Source organism: Octodon degus, unplaced genomic scaffold (genome assembly GCF_000260255.1).
Source record: "Octodon degus isolate 3935 unplaced genomic scaffold, OctDeg1.0 scaffold00071, whole genome shotgun sequence".
Classification (NCBI taxonomy): domain Eukaryota; kingdom Metazoa; phylum Chordata; class Mammalia; order Rodentia; family Octodontidae; genus Octodon; species Octodon degus.
In genome coordinates, this window is record NW_004524647.1 from 10,586,019 (window position 1) to 10,602,708 (window position 16,690).

The 16,690-nt window shown below is 44.1% G+C and overlaps 1 protein-coding gene across 6 annotated transcripts in view; it reads right to left on the reverse strand.

Annotated features, from left to right (window-relative positions):
- Sfmbt2 (Scm like with four mbt domains 2) overlaps nucleotides 1-16,690 on the reverse strand; it is a 230,590-nt gene that overhangs the window by 20,302 nt on the left and 193,598 nt on the right. For all 6 annotated transcript variants that reach the window (XR_002821927.1, XM_023719784.1, XM_023719786.1 and 3 more), the window contains one exon: nucleotides 11,100-11,209. Coding sequence is in view for 5 of the 6 variants with exons in the window: in XM_023719784.1 (XP_023575552.1) it covers nucleotides 11,100-11,209 (110 nt within the window). In the remaining variant the exon portion in view is untranslated. The remainder of the gene's footprint in view (nucleotides 1-11,099; nucleotides 11,210-16,690) is intronic.

A 16,690-nucleotide genomic window follows, 5' to 3' on the forward strand; every position in this document is an offset into this window, starting at 1 on the left:
TATTTTAGGAAAGAGTCTACAGTGTGTTCAGGGTCTCACTACTAGATTGCACTTGTAGTGATCTGCCTGTTTACAGCCTCCCAAGAGCTGGGATTACAGGAACGTGCCACCATGGCAGGCGCAGGATCAATCCCCAGGCCCCTGCACATCTTGCAGGTGCTTTAATCCACTAAGCTATTTGGCCGGCCCTTTCACAAATATATCTTTAAGAAATGCAAACTCCTGCTCAGACAGATGCAGGGACTGGGGTTCAATCCCGGTGTGCCATGCTGGCCCTGCCCCTGGGGTGCGCTGAGATGTCAAATGAGACTGTGTGTCATGACGCGCACTTATAATCCCAGTGATTGGGAGGCTGAAAACAGGAGGATCACTACAAGCCTGATCTGTGTGACGAGACCCTGTAGACCCTGTCCTAAATACATTAAAGAAAAAAAAAATGCAAACTCACATGCAGAAAATATGTAATTAACAGTGGTAATCTGCAGTAAAGATTCTCATTTAGCATAGATTCTCTGTACGGTCTGCAATCTCACACTGAGCATCAGTAGTACATGGCGCACGCCTACTACACATGGTTCTCAACATGAGGCTAATGAAATCTACTGGATGTTTTCCCACCACTGTATTCTACTTCTCAAAAACAGAGGCATACATGGGATCATGATTCCATTTGGAAAAATCATGTAGATTCTGAACGTTGGAATGACAGCTTCGTCAAGATCATTGCTGAAATGGGCACAACTTCCATTATTCCTGAATGTTCCCAGGGCAGAAAGGTAAGAAGGAGCACATTAAAAAGCAGAGTAACAAAGTGGATTTTCCTCAAGAAAAATAAAAACCGCAGAAACTACAGCACAGGTGCACAAAATAAACAGACCACGTAAGGGCTCCTCCTGCTGCTACCGACACCGCAGGCAGCCAGCAGTTCTGGTGTCCGCAGAACCAGAACGGACCACCACGGAACTAGCGGCAGCCACAGAAAAAAGCCTGTCAGCAGGGCGTATCAGGAGCAACATGAGGTGGTGAAGTCCTGTTCCCTTAAGATGGGATGGTGGCAGGGACTCTGTGGACAGCACCGTGCCTGCTTAAGGCACATGCTCTATGGCTCTCCTGCCTTGCATGAGGCTTCCTCTTTACAGAGCCATGCATCTGCCTCCGTCCAAGCTCACACACCTGCAGCAGCTCCTCAGGGACTCAGATCTCCACGGAGGGCCACTCAACGGATAAGGTCACAGGGCAGCTCAGAGAACAGGCGTGGGAATCAATAGTCCTCTGTGGGAATCTTTATTTTATATTCCTCTGAGGTCTTCAGAAGGTAAAGGCCTTTATTTATAAATGAGGAATAATGAAATATATCTCTCTAGTTTAAAACAAAACAAGCAAAGAAAAAAAAAACAAAAACAAGATTTAATGTAACCAAGGAACCTCATCTAAGAGATTTTCATTTTTGTTATGGACTGAACTATGCTCCCCTAATTCATAGGTAAAAACATGAATTGGGGAAACCCCAATGCAACTGTATTTGGAAATGAAGGTTAAACACTGTTCACAGGGCAGGCCCTGGAGCAATAGGACCGATGTCCTGACAAGAGGAAGAAGGGAAGTCAGAGATGTGACAGCAGACTGTGTGAGGACACTGTCAGATGACAGCCACCCACATGGTAAGGAGCGAGGCATCAGGAGGTGGTGCCCCCCAGCAACGTGACCTTGGACTTGCACCCTCCAGACTGGTGAGAAAATGAATGGCTGCTGCTGAAGCTGCCCGGCATGCACCGTTCCCTTAGGGAAGCCTGGGCTCACCAACGTGACGCTCACGCCTCAAGTGGGTGAGGGAAGGACGAGAACAGGGATCTTAAGACAGTTTTCCACCCACAAAGCTTTCTTCCCGACCCTGGTGCTGCTTGCTGTATGCTTCTCTTTCTTTGGCTTATATTTTGTAACTCTGTGGTCATCTGTGTTTTTTCTCTTCTCTTCAGAAGAACAATTTAAACTATGGGTACCGTAGTTATCCCCAAAACTTCTCAAAGCATCAACGAAATGAAACCTGACAGCTCAAACACTTCTTATATTTACCTATCGTGAATTCATTTGATGGCACGGAAATCTCAGATTATAACTAACACTGCTTGCAGAGATGGTCACTTTACTGCCTTGATATTTAAATATTAATCTCTTGCAGTCTTCCCTGTGACCTGGTTGCAGCAGAGAAAAGTAAAATCCACATTGCTTAAGTGTAATTACTAAGGCCCAGCGTTGGGGCTCATATGTGCAATCCCAGCATGCGGGGAGGCTGAGGCAGGGAGACAGTAAATGTGAGACCAGCCTGGACAATTTAGCAACTTAATGATATCCCATTTAAAAAAATAATAATAATAATAATAATAGTAAGTATGAAGGTCCCGGCTCAACTTTCAGTACTGCAAAAAGAAAAAAAAAAAGTAGAAATTTTTGGAGGAAATAAAAATGAACTGCATTCCCCAGGATGACAGAAGATTTAGAGGAAGAGTGTGTCTAGAAGAAAAGGGGGAACAAGGTCATCACCACAGAACAACTAGATCTACAGAAAGCACACTGGAGGGTTCTTGTTTTGAGGTTGTGAAGCTTCTGTCCAAGTCCTTTTGCTAATATGGCATAAACCAAGAAAACAGGAACACAAGGAACACTCGGAACTAAATTTTTGTCACTTTTCCATACAGATTTAAATCTATCGTGGGCGCAAGATAATGACAAAATTTCCAGTTGGTGCCAGACTGCATGTTTTTGTTTGCTCCTGATCCCTAGGTACAGAAGCCAGGGCCAGCGGGGTACATTAAAACTGTGGCCTGTGATGCTCTGCCTCCAGGGTGTGCCCTCATTTCTAAGTTGGAATCCTGTGCGTTTTATCTTGCAGAAAACAGCAGATACTGGTTACTCTAGAAGACACACTTGTTTAAACTTTGGGGAAACCAACCAGAACCAAGAAGAATAAACTTCCAAGGTGAGCCGACAGGCCGGCTGGAAGGGCAAGGCCCGAAGCCCTCCTCCAGCCTGGTCCTCCTTACACTTAGCCTATCAATCGCAACAGGATGCACCAGGAATATCAGGCCGTTTGGACCAGTATCAGTACAAAAAGGGGACACCACTCTGTAACCTGTAACAAAACATTCACTTCAAAAACTTGACCTGATTCACAAACAATAATGCGGTGATAGAAATACATAGGAAAAACTACCACTTTTTTTTTCTTTTCTTTGTTTTTTTTTTTTTTTTTTTTTTTTTTGGCAGAACCAGGGATTGAACTCAGGCCCTTGCACTTGCCAGGGAAGTGCTTATCCCACTGAGCCATCTCCTCGGCCCTGAAAAACTCCTATTGACTATACTGTAACCTGTTTGTTTTTAAATGTCTTAGCAGAGCCTGGGAAATACATATATATTACCTAATAAATCATGTTTAAAGTCCCAATAGCACAATAACTAAATTCTAGCTTGAAAAATACTTTGCATTTATCCACAGCTCGTTCATAACCCAGAGCCTCTGCCTTTCCTTTCCGTCATGTCTCTGATGTGCCCAGCTTGACTCTGTGTAGCTAGAACTAACAAGCAATGCTTTGTAGATAAAAATCATAGCTATCATTTCCCAACTGTTGATTTTCCTAGAACCTCTGTCAGCCCTATGTAAAGTGGGTCGTCCCTCAGCGTCCTGGAGGAGGGGCTCTAGGCTGCCCTTCTGGGGAGCAGGGGTTCTGCTTCCTCTGCTATATTTCATGGCACAAGCAGCACAGCTCCGGCAACAACACCCATTCCTCTTGTGGCGGATGCTGCAGAATTACAACACTGCCTGTGCCTGTTTTTTCTTGCAGTTTCACCCACTGCATTTGATTGTCTTAAAGTGCTGTTTTAAAAGAGCCCAATATCAAGATTCTTGAAGTCCCTAATAAAACACTAACATGACAAAAAAAGGAGTTGTGCAAGTCAGGTTAGATATCAAGCTAAGATCCTCAAATTACAAAGCACACATTACCGCAACACATCAGTGGGACGGGAGCGCAGGGAGCGTGTTCTGTGCAAGATGGAAAGAGGACAGCTTTCTTCCCTCCAAGTTTGGGGTGACTCAGTAGAAGCAAATGTTTTAGTGAAACTTTTAATAATGAGGAAAACCGATTCAAATGTATGAACCTGAGCTTTATAGCACAATTTTAAAACACGGATGGCTTTTTGCTTTCTTGTCCTTCCTGTATTGACTCCATTTAGAAGCCACAGGGGTGGTGGAAGGACTGACCCAGGAGAGGGCTGGGCCTGCTTGTCACAGCTGATGGCAGAAGCTCCCAGCTGCAGCCCCAGGAGGGTTGGCCTTAGCTGCCAAAGCTGCCTTGTCCTGGTCTTTCCCGTGATGGTTCCCATCCAGCAACCGGGGGGTGGTTGGGTGGGTGTGTGCGCGCATACGCACTCACGTAGGGAGGGGATGGAGAAATAAAGAGGGCTGGGCTCGCTGACACAACTCACAACCAGGAAGGGCCTTCTTCATCCTGGTCTGGGCCCTCCTGCCAGTCCCTGGGTGTTGGCAGCAAGGCTCATCCTGTCCTCAGCCTGAGATGGCTGAGGCAGTCATCCGTATAGAGGATGGTGCGAGAGAGTGGGGACACTGTGGTGGTGCAGGGGCCTGATCAAATGCATTTCCCAAAGTTGGCACGAGCCAGGTTTCTCACTGCCACCAAGGGCAGGGTGGGGCAGGTCCGCTGCTGGCCCTGGAACAGCTCCAATAATGAGTGTGCAGAAAGGGGTTGACAGAGCAGGCCTGGAGCTGCTGTCGTTAGAGCGGCCAGCTGGCAGGACACATCGCTGCCTAGCACCTGGGAACTGGGATTTCCAGTGACTACCGCAGTTCACTGTGATTGGACTGTGCAATACATATGGCACGCTGGGACCCCTGCTCTCCTGCGAGAGCTCTGGCATCTGGCACTGACAAGAGGCACGTGAGGGGCCAGCCTGAGAAGAGCTCTGGGCTTGGCTGCCCTGCTCGCGAATACCACCCTGCACTCCTGAATTCTGTTGCTGGGGAAGGAGTAGGCGCCTTCATGTGCCCCCGGTGAGAGACAGCATGGGAGGCAGACTATTCCAGACCGTCTGTGTTTACTTTCCTTATGACACTACTACACAAACTGTAGACACTGGTGCAACTGTATGCTAACCCTATTACTTGTAGCAAGTCTCAGAAGGAGAGGTGGTCTCGAGGGCTCCTGACCCAATAGATATAAACATAACTACAAATGTGGATTTATACATGCCTGGGTAGATGTACGATACATCTATGTGTATACAGGTTGACACATGTACACAACCGCCCTAGCTCTGTCTGCTGAGAGCCTGGAAGCAGCTACACTGTACTACCAGTAAGCACAGCTCTTGTCAGAGCTCAGGTTCTAAACAGCATATTAACAACCCCCCTCCCCATCCCCCAAATCACAAGACTACAAGGAACACCAAGGCTCCTTGGAGCAATAGCTAATTCCAGGACAGAGGGTAGGAAAGAAGATGCGTCTGGAGCATGCTGCTGAGTCAGAAAGTAAACCATAAAATAAATAAAAACATCAAAGAATGACAGAGATACATGAAAGGGACGAAGTGTAGCTTCGTGAGGAGACTGCCGTAGATCTGCTCTGGGGCAGTGTGTGCTCCCTGCAGAGGCAGCCAAGCCAGCCCACCCTAAATCCCCTCTTCAGAGGAGTTTTTCACGCTGGTGAGGATGAAAAGACTGCTCATACCCACACAAACAGATATCATCATGAGCTTTCTTATCTTCTGTTTGTTCTCCTACAATCCAACTTCTCCTTCTCTGAGAACCTCCCCTCCCTTTTCTTAACCTTTTTAAGAGTGATGACCTTAATACTGAATTCAGAAGTCCAGAAAGCCAGGAGCGCAGTTACCAAGTTTTCACAGGCAGGCTCATGGACCAGCTGCCCAGAGGTCTCCGCCCCACTCCACCACATCCAGGCCTGCTGCCTGCCGCTCCCAGTTCTCCAGAGGTCAGTCAGGCCCACTTTCTTATTTCTGTCACTCACTCTGCCCTGGAGATCCCCTCTTCCCTTAAGCTTTTTCTCCCTTGCGTTCCACCCTACTAAGGTAGCAACAGGAGCCCCACATGCGAACCTCCTTCAGTGCTCATCCCTGAGCATCCCCACGCGTCAATCAGTCCCCTTTATTCTCCTGCTGATGTGTTCGCAGTCAGTTTAATTCTCTATTCCTGGATATAGAACCCAAGCGGCTCTGTGGAACTGTTTTCTCTCCCTGACATCAATAACACAGCATTGCATGGCCTTCAAATTTTTTCCTTCTAACCAATGAGAAGATTTACTGCCCTGTGTCTGTGCTTATTGCTACGGTAGAAAGACACTGAGAAAAAGAGCAAAAGGAGGACTAGGAAGACTCATCCCTTCTTCAGTAGGTTAAGACTGGAGGGGGAAGAAAAAAAAAAACAAAAAACCCAGAATGAATTCTGAGGTGAAAAGAAATGGAATGATCCATTTATAACTAAAAGCACAGTCCACACAGGATAACATCAGTCGGGCCTAAGTCTAGCATTCATCTTCCAGGACCTCTTAGGAAAATTTCATCAGTGGTAATGGGGGTGAGGGAGTGGAGGTAATGTTTCCTGTTCTTTTTTGTTTTTTTTTTTAATTTTATTGAGAAACAAAGAGCAATGACACAGTTTCAAAACCAATTCGTATGACAGTTTCAAGAATTAACACATTGCATATTGTGTGTTTCCCATTCTTAGGCTGAGTTTACTGCTTCAAAGACTGCAGGAAGAAGTAAAAGAGAAACCAAGGAACTCTAATGACCCTGTGGAAACAGCGACTCTAATGACCCTGTGCAAACAGTGACATTCTACTTGCTACAAGAAAAACATTCTTCACAGCAGAGGTCGTTAGCCAGGTTGGGATGTTTCTTCAAAACAGAACTTTTGCTTAGTCTCATCTTCCTTGCCTACACTAGGGTGGTGTAATGGCTCACTGCCTTTCGTTCTCATGACCCTGAACTGCTCTGAAATTTCTCTTTCCTTTTACTTCCTACATTTCAAGAGGAACTATACACAAATGAGCTGCTGAATTTATTTTTGGAAAGATGCTACTTCTTCAAAACGTCCTAAGTGCTCTGCCTTTGAACCAGGGACTCCACACCGTAATAGGATGAATGTAAGTACACAGAGAAGTGGAGCTTGCTCCAGAGTCGGGCTGACTCCCCGGCTTGCTCCAGTCTGCTGTACCCATTTTCAGGACAGCACATCCCACTCATCTGCACAAGGTAAACCAAAGTTAACACCGAATCAAGGTCTGTAAACCAATGAAGGTTTCTCCACCCAGGAACCCTTTCCCATATCAACCACCAAGAGCCAAGTATTACATCTTACTCAGCATAAAATATAGGCTTGAGAAAAGGACCAAAGTGAAACAAAGCAAACCGAAAGAGAAGTGAAGAAGCAGTCACCTGGGCATGGTGGCACACCTGTAAGCCCAGCACACTGGGGGGCTAAAGCAGGAAGAACGCAAGTTCAAGCCCAGCCTGGACAACTAAGAGACTTAACAAGACCCTGCCTCAAAATTTAAAAAATGAAAAAAGAAAGGTGGGTGGAGTAAGCCAAAGCACACACAAACTTAGCCTGCTTATTAAAAAGAAACCAAAATACTTCCAGAGAGCTGAGCATATCTTACCTAAAAGTATATAGATCTGACTTAGTTTCCTGCCTCTGCCAAAGTGATAATGAATTGATCTATAAATTCTTTCCTCTTCATTTTTATTTTTGACAATTTTTATTGTTATATTCATTTAAGTTCATAAATAATTTATTTACAATGTACAATCTATTAATAATCTCATGCTATATATTTATTTCAGAAGTATTTCTCTAAAATTCACTCTGTCTACATCTTATATCTTTCAAATTTTAATATTTGTCTATAATTTTAATGTGCTATATAATTATTGATTTTCAATAAAGTTAATGAGAGGAAAGAAAAAACAAAGTGATAATGAAATCTAATTGAAATTATACCAGCATATTTCCTGTTTAAATATTCTCATATTCTCAACACGTGAAACAAAGGAATGGAAAACCTGTTAGGCTTCACCTGGCTTTCATACTTAGCACAAAAGCTGTTCAAAGAAAAGTTAACATTTTTCCCCAAAAAGATTATAACACATGTGACATACATATTTAAATGTCTCTAGATGCATAGCCTTAGAGAGACAACATAAATTCCTTCTCTACAAATTTTTAAAACTGCAGATCAATTTAAAATACCTGAAATCATCAGAAAGACGGAAATCTTTTCTTCTAGAGCAGCTAAAATAAACTCTATTATAATCCACTTTTTCTTCACACTAAATAGCTAGGACATTTTTGCTTTTTAATACATGTGGAGGACTGATGACATGACAGACACATTTTCTGTTGTTCAAATATTGCAATCATTTCCCCAGTAGCATAAAAGGTATGGCTAGGTGGCTAGATAGAGCAAATCATAACAGACAATTTACATGATCGTGTTAGTTTTGTTATATTTACAGGTAAAAACCTTTCAAAGGCATCTTCAAACTGTGAAGTGAAAGGGTATTTGTTCTTTAGAAAACAAGTCAGTGAACCCTAGGCTACACCAACCACACAGCTCACTGGCCAGTCTCAAGGCCTGCAGTTCCTGAAGATAACCCAGCTCCCACAACAGCCAGGACCACTTCATGCTTGAATGCAGGCCCCCTCCTCAGCTCTGCTACTTTATTCATGACAGAAACCATTGCTCCCTCTCAGTAAATGGAAAGAAGCCAGCTCCTTCTCCTCCCATTTGCATCCAAGAAAACAGCCAAGTTGTCATAATCTAAAAAGTTGTCTTTTTCCATCAGAGGGACAGAGGTGACTCAACACACATGGCTGTCAAGGGAAGGCTCCTGCTGACTGTAAACCTGTCATCATTAGCAGCTGCTTGGAGACGCTGCCTCTGTTTTAGCGCAGTTGAAGCCCTGTTTGGGTAGACGTCTCCTCATTATAAGTTGCTGTGTAAGACTTTGCTGGGGATCGTCCTGTCATCTGTGGTAATAACAGGTAATACGTTGTCTTTACTACTCAGTGGAGCTGGATTTCATTGTGTCTGTTCTGATTGTATCAGGCTGGGTTTTATAAAACTCTGATTGACCTGATAACATGAAAACGAGTGCAAACACTCACAAAATGAACTCTCTCTTTCTCTCTCCTTCTGGTATCGGGAGCAAGTTACTGGCTGATTTAGAAGGAGAGCTTTTAATGGGATTTAAGAGTTCAGACTTTCCACTATTTCCCTACCTATTAGGTATATAAGGGTTGTACTGAATTGAACCAAAAGTTTTAAATGAATAAGAAGGATTTGTCTGCATCAATGTTGACTCAAGATTTCTGCCATCACTGCTGAGAGGACCTTAGAAGAACAGGCTCTACTGCGGGTGACAACCTCTCCCTTATGTAAATTAGACAGCTACGGAGTATTAGGCAGGAAAACAAGTTTTTGCATTTTTTTCTGCACTAGAGAGGAAGCTCGTTTAAGTACTACTTGGGAAGGAAGAGAATGATGACACCTTTTACTGCCATGGGACTTTTATACAAATAAATCCTCTCCTTATATATATTCTTCTTAGTCTCAGCGACTTGGCAGCATATCATTAGACCTTAAAGGTTTTTATAGAATCTCAAAGTATAGAGTTGTTATAAAAAGACATCAGGAAGACTGGGTGAGTACTGAAGGTGATATCCAGTAGCAGCCTGGTACCTCTTTGTCTGTACCTGGTACAGTAGGAATAAACCACACTGAGAAAGGCTACTGGTCAAACATATCGCTAAGAGTTTCCCTCATTTTCAGTATTAACAGGACTGGGACATTCTTTTAAAGACTTCAGATATACTCTAGCTATGAAAAGAAGTTCACTCTTTAAAAATCACCACTTTAGCCAGGCATGATAGTGCATGCCTATAATCCCAGCAGGAGGATTACCTTGAGTTCGAGGCAACCCTGGGCTACATAGTAAGATCAAGGCAGCCTGAATTACATTGGGAGACCCTGTCTGAAATAACAACAACCACAAAACACCACTTTCTAAATATTGCATATAAAAGATAATTTAGAACAGTATTATAAAAGCTGTCAACCAGCAATGTCTTCTCTATTGATAAACCATAATGGGTACTGAAAGCCCTCTGAAAACAAGCAAGGATTTAACATGACACTATCTTGAGAAATGGATCATTCCCTGTGTATCTTCTCAACAGCCAAGTTCAAGCACATTGATTACAGATCCTGCCCTCACTTGCAGAAGTCAAAAAACTTAAAGCAAAACAATTTTCACTTTTCCAATTAGCCCTTTTCTAAATAAAAGAAAGTTACTGGATGGAATGTCAACATTTTATTTAAAACTCAAACCAAACAGATATATAGTTTCCTTTTATCTTTTAAAACTCTTAAGTTGCAGAATAGAAAACCTTTGTATTTGGTACAAATTACTCTTTTTACATTACTTTTTTTTTGCGGGGGGGGGGGGGGAGTACCAGGGAGTAAGGCCAGAGCTTTGGTACTGAGCCAGAGTACTAGCCCATTATAAATTCTGCTTGTTTGTTTTCTGAGACTAGGCTCTCTAAGTTGCCCAGGTGAAACATAAACTTGTGATTCTTCTGCCTCAGGTCCCTGAAGAGCTGAGGCCACAGGCACGGACCACTGTGCCCTGCTTATGTTACCAAATATTCAGAGCTACAGTTCAACATACTTGTCATGACGATAAGAGATACCCTTTCTTTATCACTTTTTCTCCATGCAAATAAATCATCTATTGGTTCAAAAACACAGTACAGTTATAATCTGCACGTGTATCACAAGAAAGTGTGTGTGAAGCACATCATTATTTCATAGTAGGGATTCGAAGGCTCACAGCAACTCGGCATAGCGAACCCCATGAGGATGTGTGCATCAGCACACAGAAGTGCAGAACAGTGGCTCTTCTATCTGTTCTCACTTCTCTAAGCCATGTCAAAACCAGGAACAACAGGTGTCCAAAGGAAAGGTGAACTATTAAAAAAACTCTTATTTTGTGAGATTGAAAACACTTACTTTGCCTTCAGTGTCTCCTCCTGAAAATTCCAGTATGGATCTTCCACCAGTTGTAACTCTCTTAATACCCTTCCAGGCTTATAGGCTGCGTTGATGATCATGCTAAGAACCTGTTAGGAAAAAACAACTACAGTGAGCTGCAACTGCACTCACTCCTGTTCCAACAAGAACACCCTGAGAACCGCACTGCTGACACCTGCAAGTTGTTCACCATAACCCTCCTTAAGCAGAGAGGTGTGATCAAGTCTGATAGGAGGCTCTGCAGGCTGACTCAGGACTAAAAGGGGTTTGAAATCCACACCTCTCACTGGCAAATGGGAAGCGCCCCTAGAGGCAGTGGCAAGACACTTAATCACTCTTTTGATTGCAGGGAAAAAAGCACCACTCCTTCCAGTGAGCCCTGGATTATTCTTCACCAGGAGTATTGTTCAGCGGGATAGGCTACTGAGAATTCCATTCTATTCTTAAAGATACATTTCATAAGGAACCAATGAAACTGAGACAATAGGTTTGGGCCAACCCTTCTGGAGAAACTTCAGATACCCATAATTATTTGAAATGCATCTAATGCCAACTAGATTCACAGGCATTTAATAGCATGAAAAGTCTTTCAGAGATGTGAGTGTTTTAAAAGGTATGGGACCATCAAAAACCATCCAGTATCTTATTCCCTCAAAGTATCCCCTCATTCCTAAGTCCCAAGTCCAAGAAAGTAAGTAGGCGGTCACTGCCACTGCGGGGCTCCCAGGAAGGCCAGGCTTATCTATTCTGAGAGTCTCTGTGGCAAATTCTGGGGAGGTAAGACCTTCTTGTTAATCCAGGGGAAAAGAACAAGAAACTCTACCCAGGAGTGCTCACCGTCAACAAGCAACCGTGATTCACCTTTCTCATGTCTGACCCTGCCAAGCTCCTGGTAGCTGCTGCCTGAACTGAGAAAGTAGGAAAGCAGAAAGTGCAGATATTGAGCACCATGCTACGACCACCCGTGCAGAATCCACTGCATGCCAGGCACCAGGCATCCTAGGCACATGGCACCTACTCTCCTAAGGTCTGTCTGGGCTTGGGTCCACTCATTTCATGTTCCAGCACAAAATAAATACCAGCAAGAACATTTGGGCATGGGACCCATGCCTGTCACCTCAGCCTTCCGGGAGGCTGAGGCAGAAAAATCACAAATTTGAGCCAGCCTGGGTAACGTAGTAGGACCCTATCTCGAAATAGGAAATTAAATGGGCAGGGGATGTAGCTCAGTGAAAAGGCCCTGGGTTCAATCCCCAGTACCACCAAAAAAAAAAGAATAATATATTAGTAAGATGGAAAACTGGGCCTTACTGTCACCATATCCACTTTTTTTTTTTTCTTGTTGTTGTTGTTAGTAAAAATAAATGGGAAGAAAAAGGAGGAAAGATTGGAAGTATGCATAGGAACACAACTGGTCTATACCCCGACTTACTCCAGATTTGCTTTGCTTTCTCCTATTACTCAACAGACCTGATCTTAAAATATTTTCCACTGTGCAACCAGCATGGCCCGACTCTGGGCTGGGCAGCATTGTGCCAAGCTCCAAGCCCCGGTAACCCCCTACACAGGCAGGCACAAAGAGGTCAGAAAGCAAGAGAGGAAGTTTTAGTGTGTTGTTTTCTATAGACTAATCATCTCACTTTACTGCTTTCTGTTAGTACCATTTAAGACCCTGAGTTTAAAAATAAATCTAATTAGAACTAGCTGCAATCATGTACAAAATCTTTACCGACGGACAATAAAATCTCCCTGGATCCTTGCCTTGTGCTGAGCTGAGAAAGCCCCAGAGCGGCACGTCACTTGCTGCACACCAAAATGTACGCTGCGACTGTGAAAGGAGCATGTTTCCCAGAGTTCAGTTCAGTCTGGGAACAGGCAGCAATTAAATTATAAAAAGCATTGATACTGCATATTTTTCCAGAGGTTTTCCTGATGCTACATCATTTGCCTCCACATTCAAGGAAGTTTCTATGCAATGTTGGAACCATGAGCTCCATGATTTCCAAGCACAGGACGCTTCAGAGTATTACAGTTACCCCACGAGAAGAGCCAAGTAGACAGCTGCTCTCACATGCAGAGTGAGCGCGTTATTATACCTTTCAAACCAGCAGAACATAATTCAGGGTTTCTTGACAGACAGTACCATGGAACTCGGCCCTGAACAACCACCAAGATTTCAGGTGGGAATCAATGAACCACATTCCCAATAAACTGGCATGCTGTAGGGAGTGCGAGCAATTGTAGGAGCAGATTTACATTACACAGCCACACCTCGCTGGATTTCTCTGGGTCCCTAGAGGATATTGACAATGCACTTCTATAAACACCTTCCCATGCCTTAGTGTTACAGCAGCAAAGCACAACTTTCCAGGTAGGCAGGTCTGGGACCCACTGCAGACCCACCTTCCAAAGCTATGGGTCCTTGGCCGGGACTGAGTTTCCTTGTCATCCATAGGTACATCTTGGCATGGCAGCTCTCCTCTGGCTGTCCTTGTAGCCCTCAAGGTCGCAGAGGTTACGCTTTCTCTTGTCCCGGCAACCCCTGTACTTCCAGCGGCCTGTATTTATGTTCCCTTTCCCCTTTCTCAGAAGCTCCTTTCCTTCCCAGCTTCTACCTCCTTTTCAGAACCAAAGTTCACAAAACAAAAGTGGTCTATACTGTTGAATTCTTCACGTTAACTTCAAATTCTCAACTACCTGAATCCAGTTCCAATCTCCAAATTCTAAAATGAAGAATGAAATCCTGCCGTTTGCAAGGAACTGGATAAAACTTGAAACCTCATGTTAAGTGAAATAAGTCAGACATAGAAAGTTAAGTATCTTATGGTTTCCCCTATAGGAGAAACCTAAAACATGCATAAGGTGAATTGCTGGAGATGACGGAGAAGGGAGGGAGAAGGGACAGTAGGAGGGAATAGGAAAATGATCTAGAAATGCTTTATACAGGTACTGAGTTCCCATAATGAATATAACCATCACATTCTTGAAGCCTACACTAATTAAAAATGACTTCCCTCCTAAAACATGACTGTCCTCTTAAAAACAAGTGCTTCTGAAAGGGGCTCTGACAGTCTCTTGTTCAAACCCAGGCAGCATTTCATGCTCCGCACCTCTGGGTCACCCTCCAGCCAGCTCCACAGGCCTGTGGTTTTCCTGCCTGGGTGCAACCAGACACAAAGATATGCTCAGAAGATGGGGGGAGGATGGGAGTCTGAGAGTGCAGGGATGGGTAACAAAGGTAAAGCAACAAAAAAAGGGAGAACAGCTTGTGTGCTGCCATGGTTATTTCAGCAGGGAAGGGAACAGGGTCATTCCTTTGGCTCTCCCTTGCTGAGACCTCTAAAAAGATCACAGGACTGTAGAGGGTGGTGCACGTTGGAGCCCAGCCCTAGGAGGCTGAGGCAAGAGGATGGGAAGTTGGAGGCCAGCCTGGGAAACTTAGCAACCCAGTGAGACGCTGTCTAAAGAATGGAACAAAAGGAAGGAAAGAGAGAAGAAAGACAGGAGGGGTGAAGGGACAGAAGGATGGTGGGGGGACAGGCAGGCAGGCAAGCTGGGATAGAGCTCAACACAAACGCTCTGGATGCAGCATAACAATATGCAGTACTGGGGGAAAAATCCTAAAAACAAGAATCTATACAAACTGAAACATTATTTTGTTTTCTGTTCACTTTATGAAATGTTCTATGATTTCCTTCATATTCCACTCATGAAAACATCTCTCAAAACACCAAAATTTTGCAGTCTCCAACCTCAGCTCAATCCTATGCATAAAGTTACGGCAATGCTGCAAGTGCAGGTAACCACCTGCTAGAAGGTCATTTTTTTGCCTGCCAAAAGCACAGCAGACCACAGAGAGATTAAAAAAAAAAAAAAAAAAAAAAAAAAAAAAAAAAAAAAAAAAAAAGAACAGAAAAACATCCCAGGATACAAATGTGGCTCCCGCAACCGTCGTGAGGCCAGTGGGGTGGGAAGATGGCAGATTTCAGAGGTCAAAGTTGTAACCTGTACGACCCTAGTGACTTGGGAAGAAGGATCTGTGAGGCTGGCTTTAGAGACAGGGAAACATGAGGGAGACAATGCTCTCTCCTGAAGGGTAGGAGAAAGGATGGAGCGCAGAAGGGCTACATGTGGCCACTCTTTCAACAGATTCTTCTGCTCTCCAAGCCACCCCAGGACCACAGTGGCGACAAACAAGGAGCTTTTTACAGAAATCATGGAACATCAAAGACCTTTGCATATCTAAAATATTTCTTCTTTTCAACTTCAAAATCGGAGGGAATAATTTTAATCAAGACTTTTCAAAGGAAAATAGGACTGTGTCTCACTTCCTCAGTAATTTCTCTGCTGGTGGCACTCCTCTTACATGGAAAAGTGCAGGCAGGGGGAGAGGAGACAAGATCGGGACCCCACACTTAGTGCTGCTGTTACAGACAGAGCTCCAGCAAATTGCACAAATGTAATTTTTGTAACCAAATGTAAGCCGACATTGTTAATGTGAAGCTGACTCCTTTGTAAATGGAGAGTATGGTGGCTTTCAGAGGAATTTGTGAGACAGTGTTTCTCTTACTGAGAAGATCACACTTACCCTGCACACTGAAGGCATATTGCATCTAATTGTGGCCCTCTTAAAGTCCCAGGCCCTGGGACTCATCGAAGCTAGAAACACTCTAAAGACAAAATTTCAATCTCTTTTGCATACATATCTTCTAATGAAGCCACAGAAAAGCAAAGGCTAGCTTCAGGTGGGGGTCAGGGAGACCTTAGAGGTAGATGTTTAATTTGGTCTCTTCCAAAACTGGTGGCTGCTCTGTGCATGTCCAAAGATCAGGGAGGCCGAAGCACCCGATGAACTTACTCCCCACAGTGACTGGTGATACCATCACTCACGTTCCTTGCTCCTCTCCCAACAGCTATAATTGTTTTCTTAATAATAATAATAATTAATAATAATAATAATTATTCAATACATTTTTACCAAGGCCAGAACACAATCACTCTGGTCTGACCTTTACAGTCATTAAGATTCCCTGTGTGAATTGACCCCTGGGTAGCCCACACTGGCCTGGAGCCTCACAGAGCTCTGCTTCCCCAGCATTCAGGCCGGCCCTATTCCCCTACACCCAGCCAGACTCAGAGGCCACACCCTCAAAGGTGGTGATTGTACTCAATGATTTCCTCCATTCCTCAGAAACCAGCAGGAAAATCTCATCTGGTGCAGTATCCTCCGACACACAGGACATCTCTTCTCCCAGCTCTGATGCCAACTGCCTCCTACTTTCCCTTCTGACCTCACACTCCCTGGACCTGCTACCATGCCTTCAGGGTCTTTAGACCACCATCACCATCTATCCTGAACCTCTTTCCAGAACATTCCTTTCCTTTTGCAGTTTTCCACCATAGAATGAACTATATATCCTCCCTAAATTCCTGTGGAAACCTAAACCCAAGAAGATGGCATTTGGATGTGGCCTATGGGAGGGTGTCAAGATTAGAAGAAACCCTGAGAGTGAGCTCTCCTTGGTGAAGAGGGACTGAAGAACCAGCTCCCTACACACAGACCTGGCAAG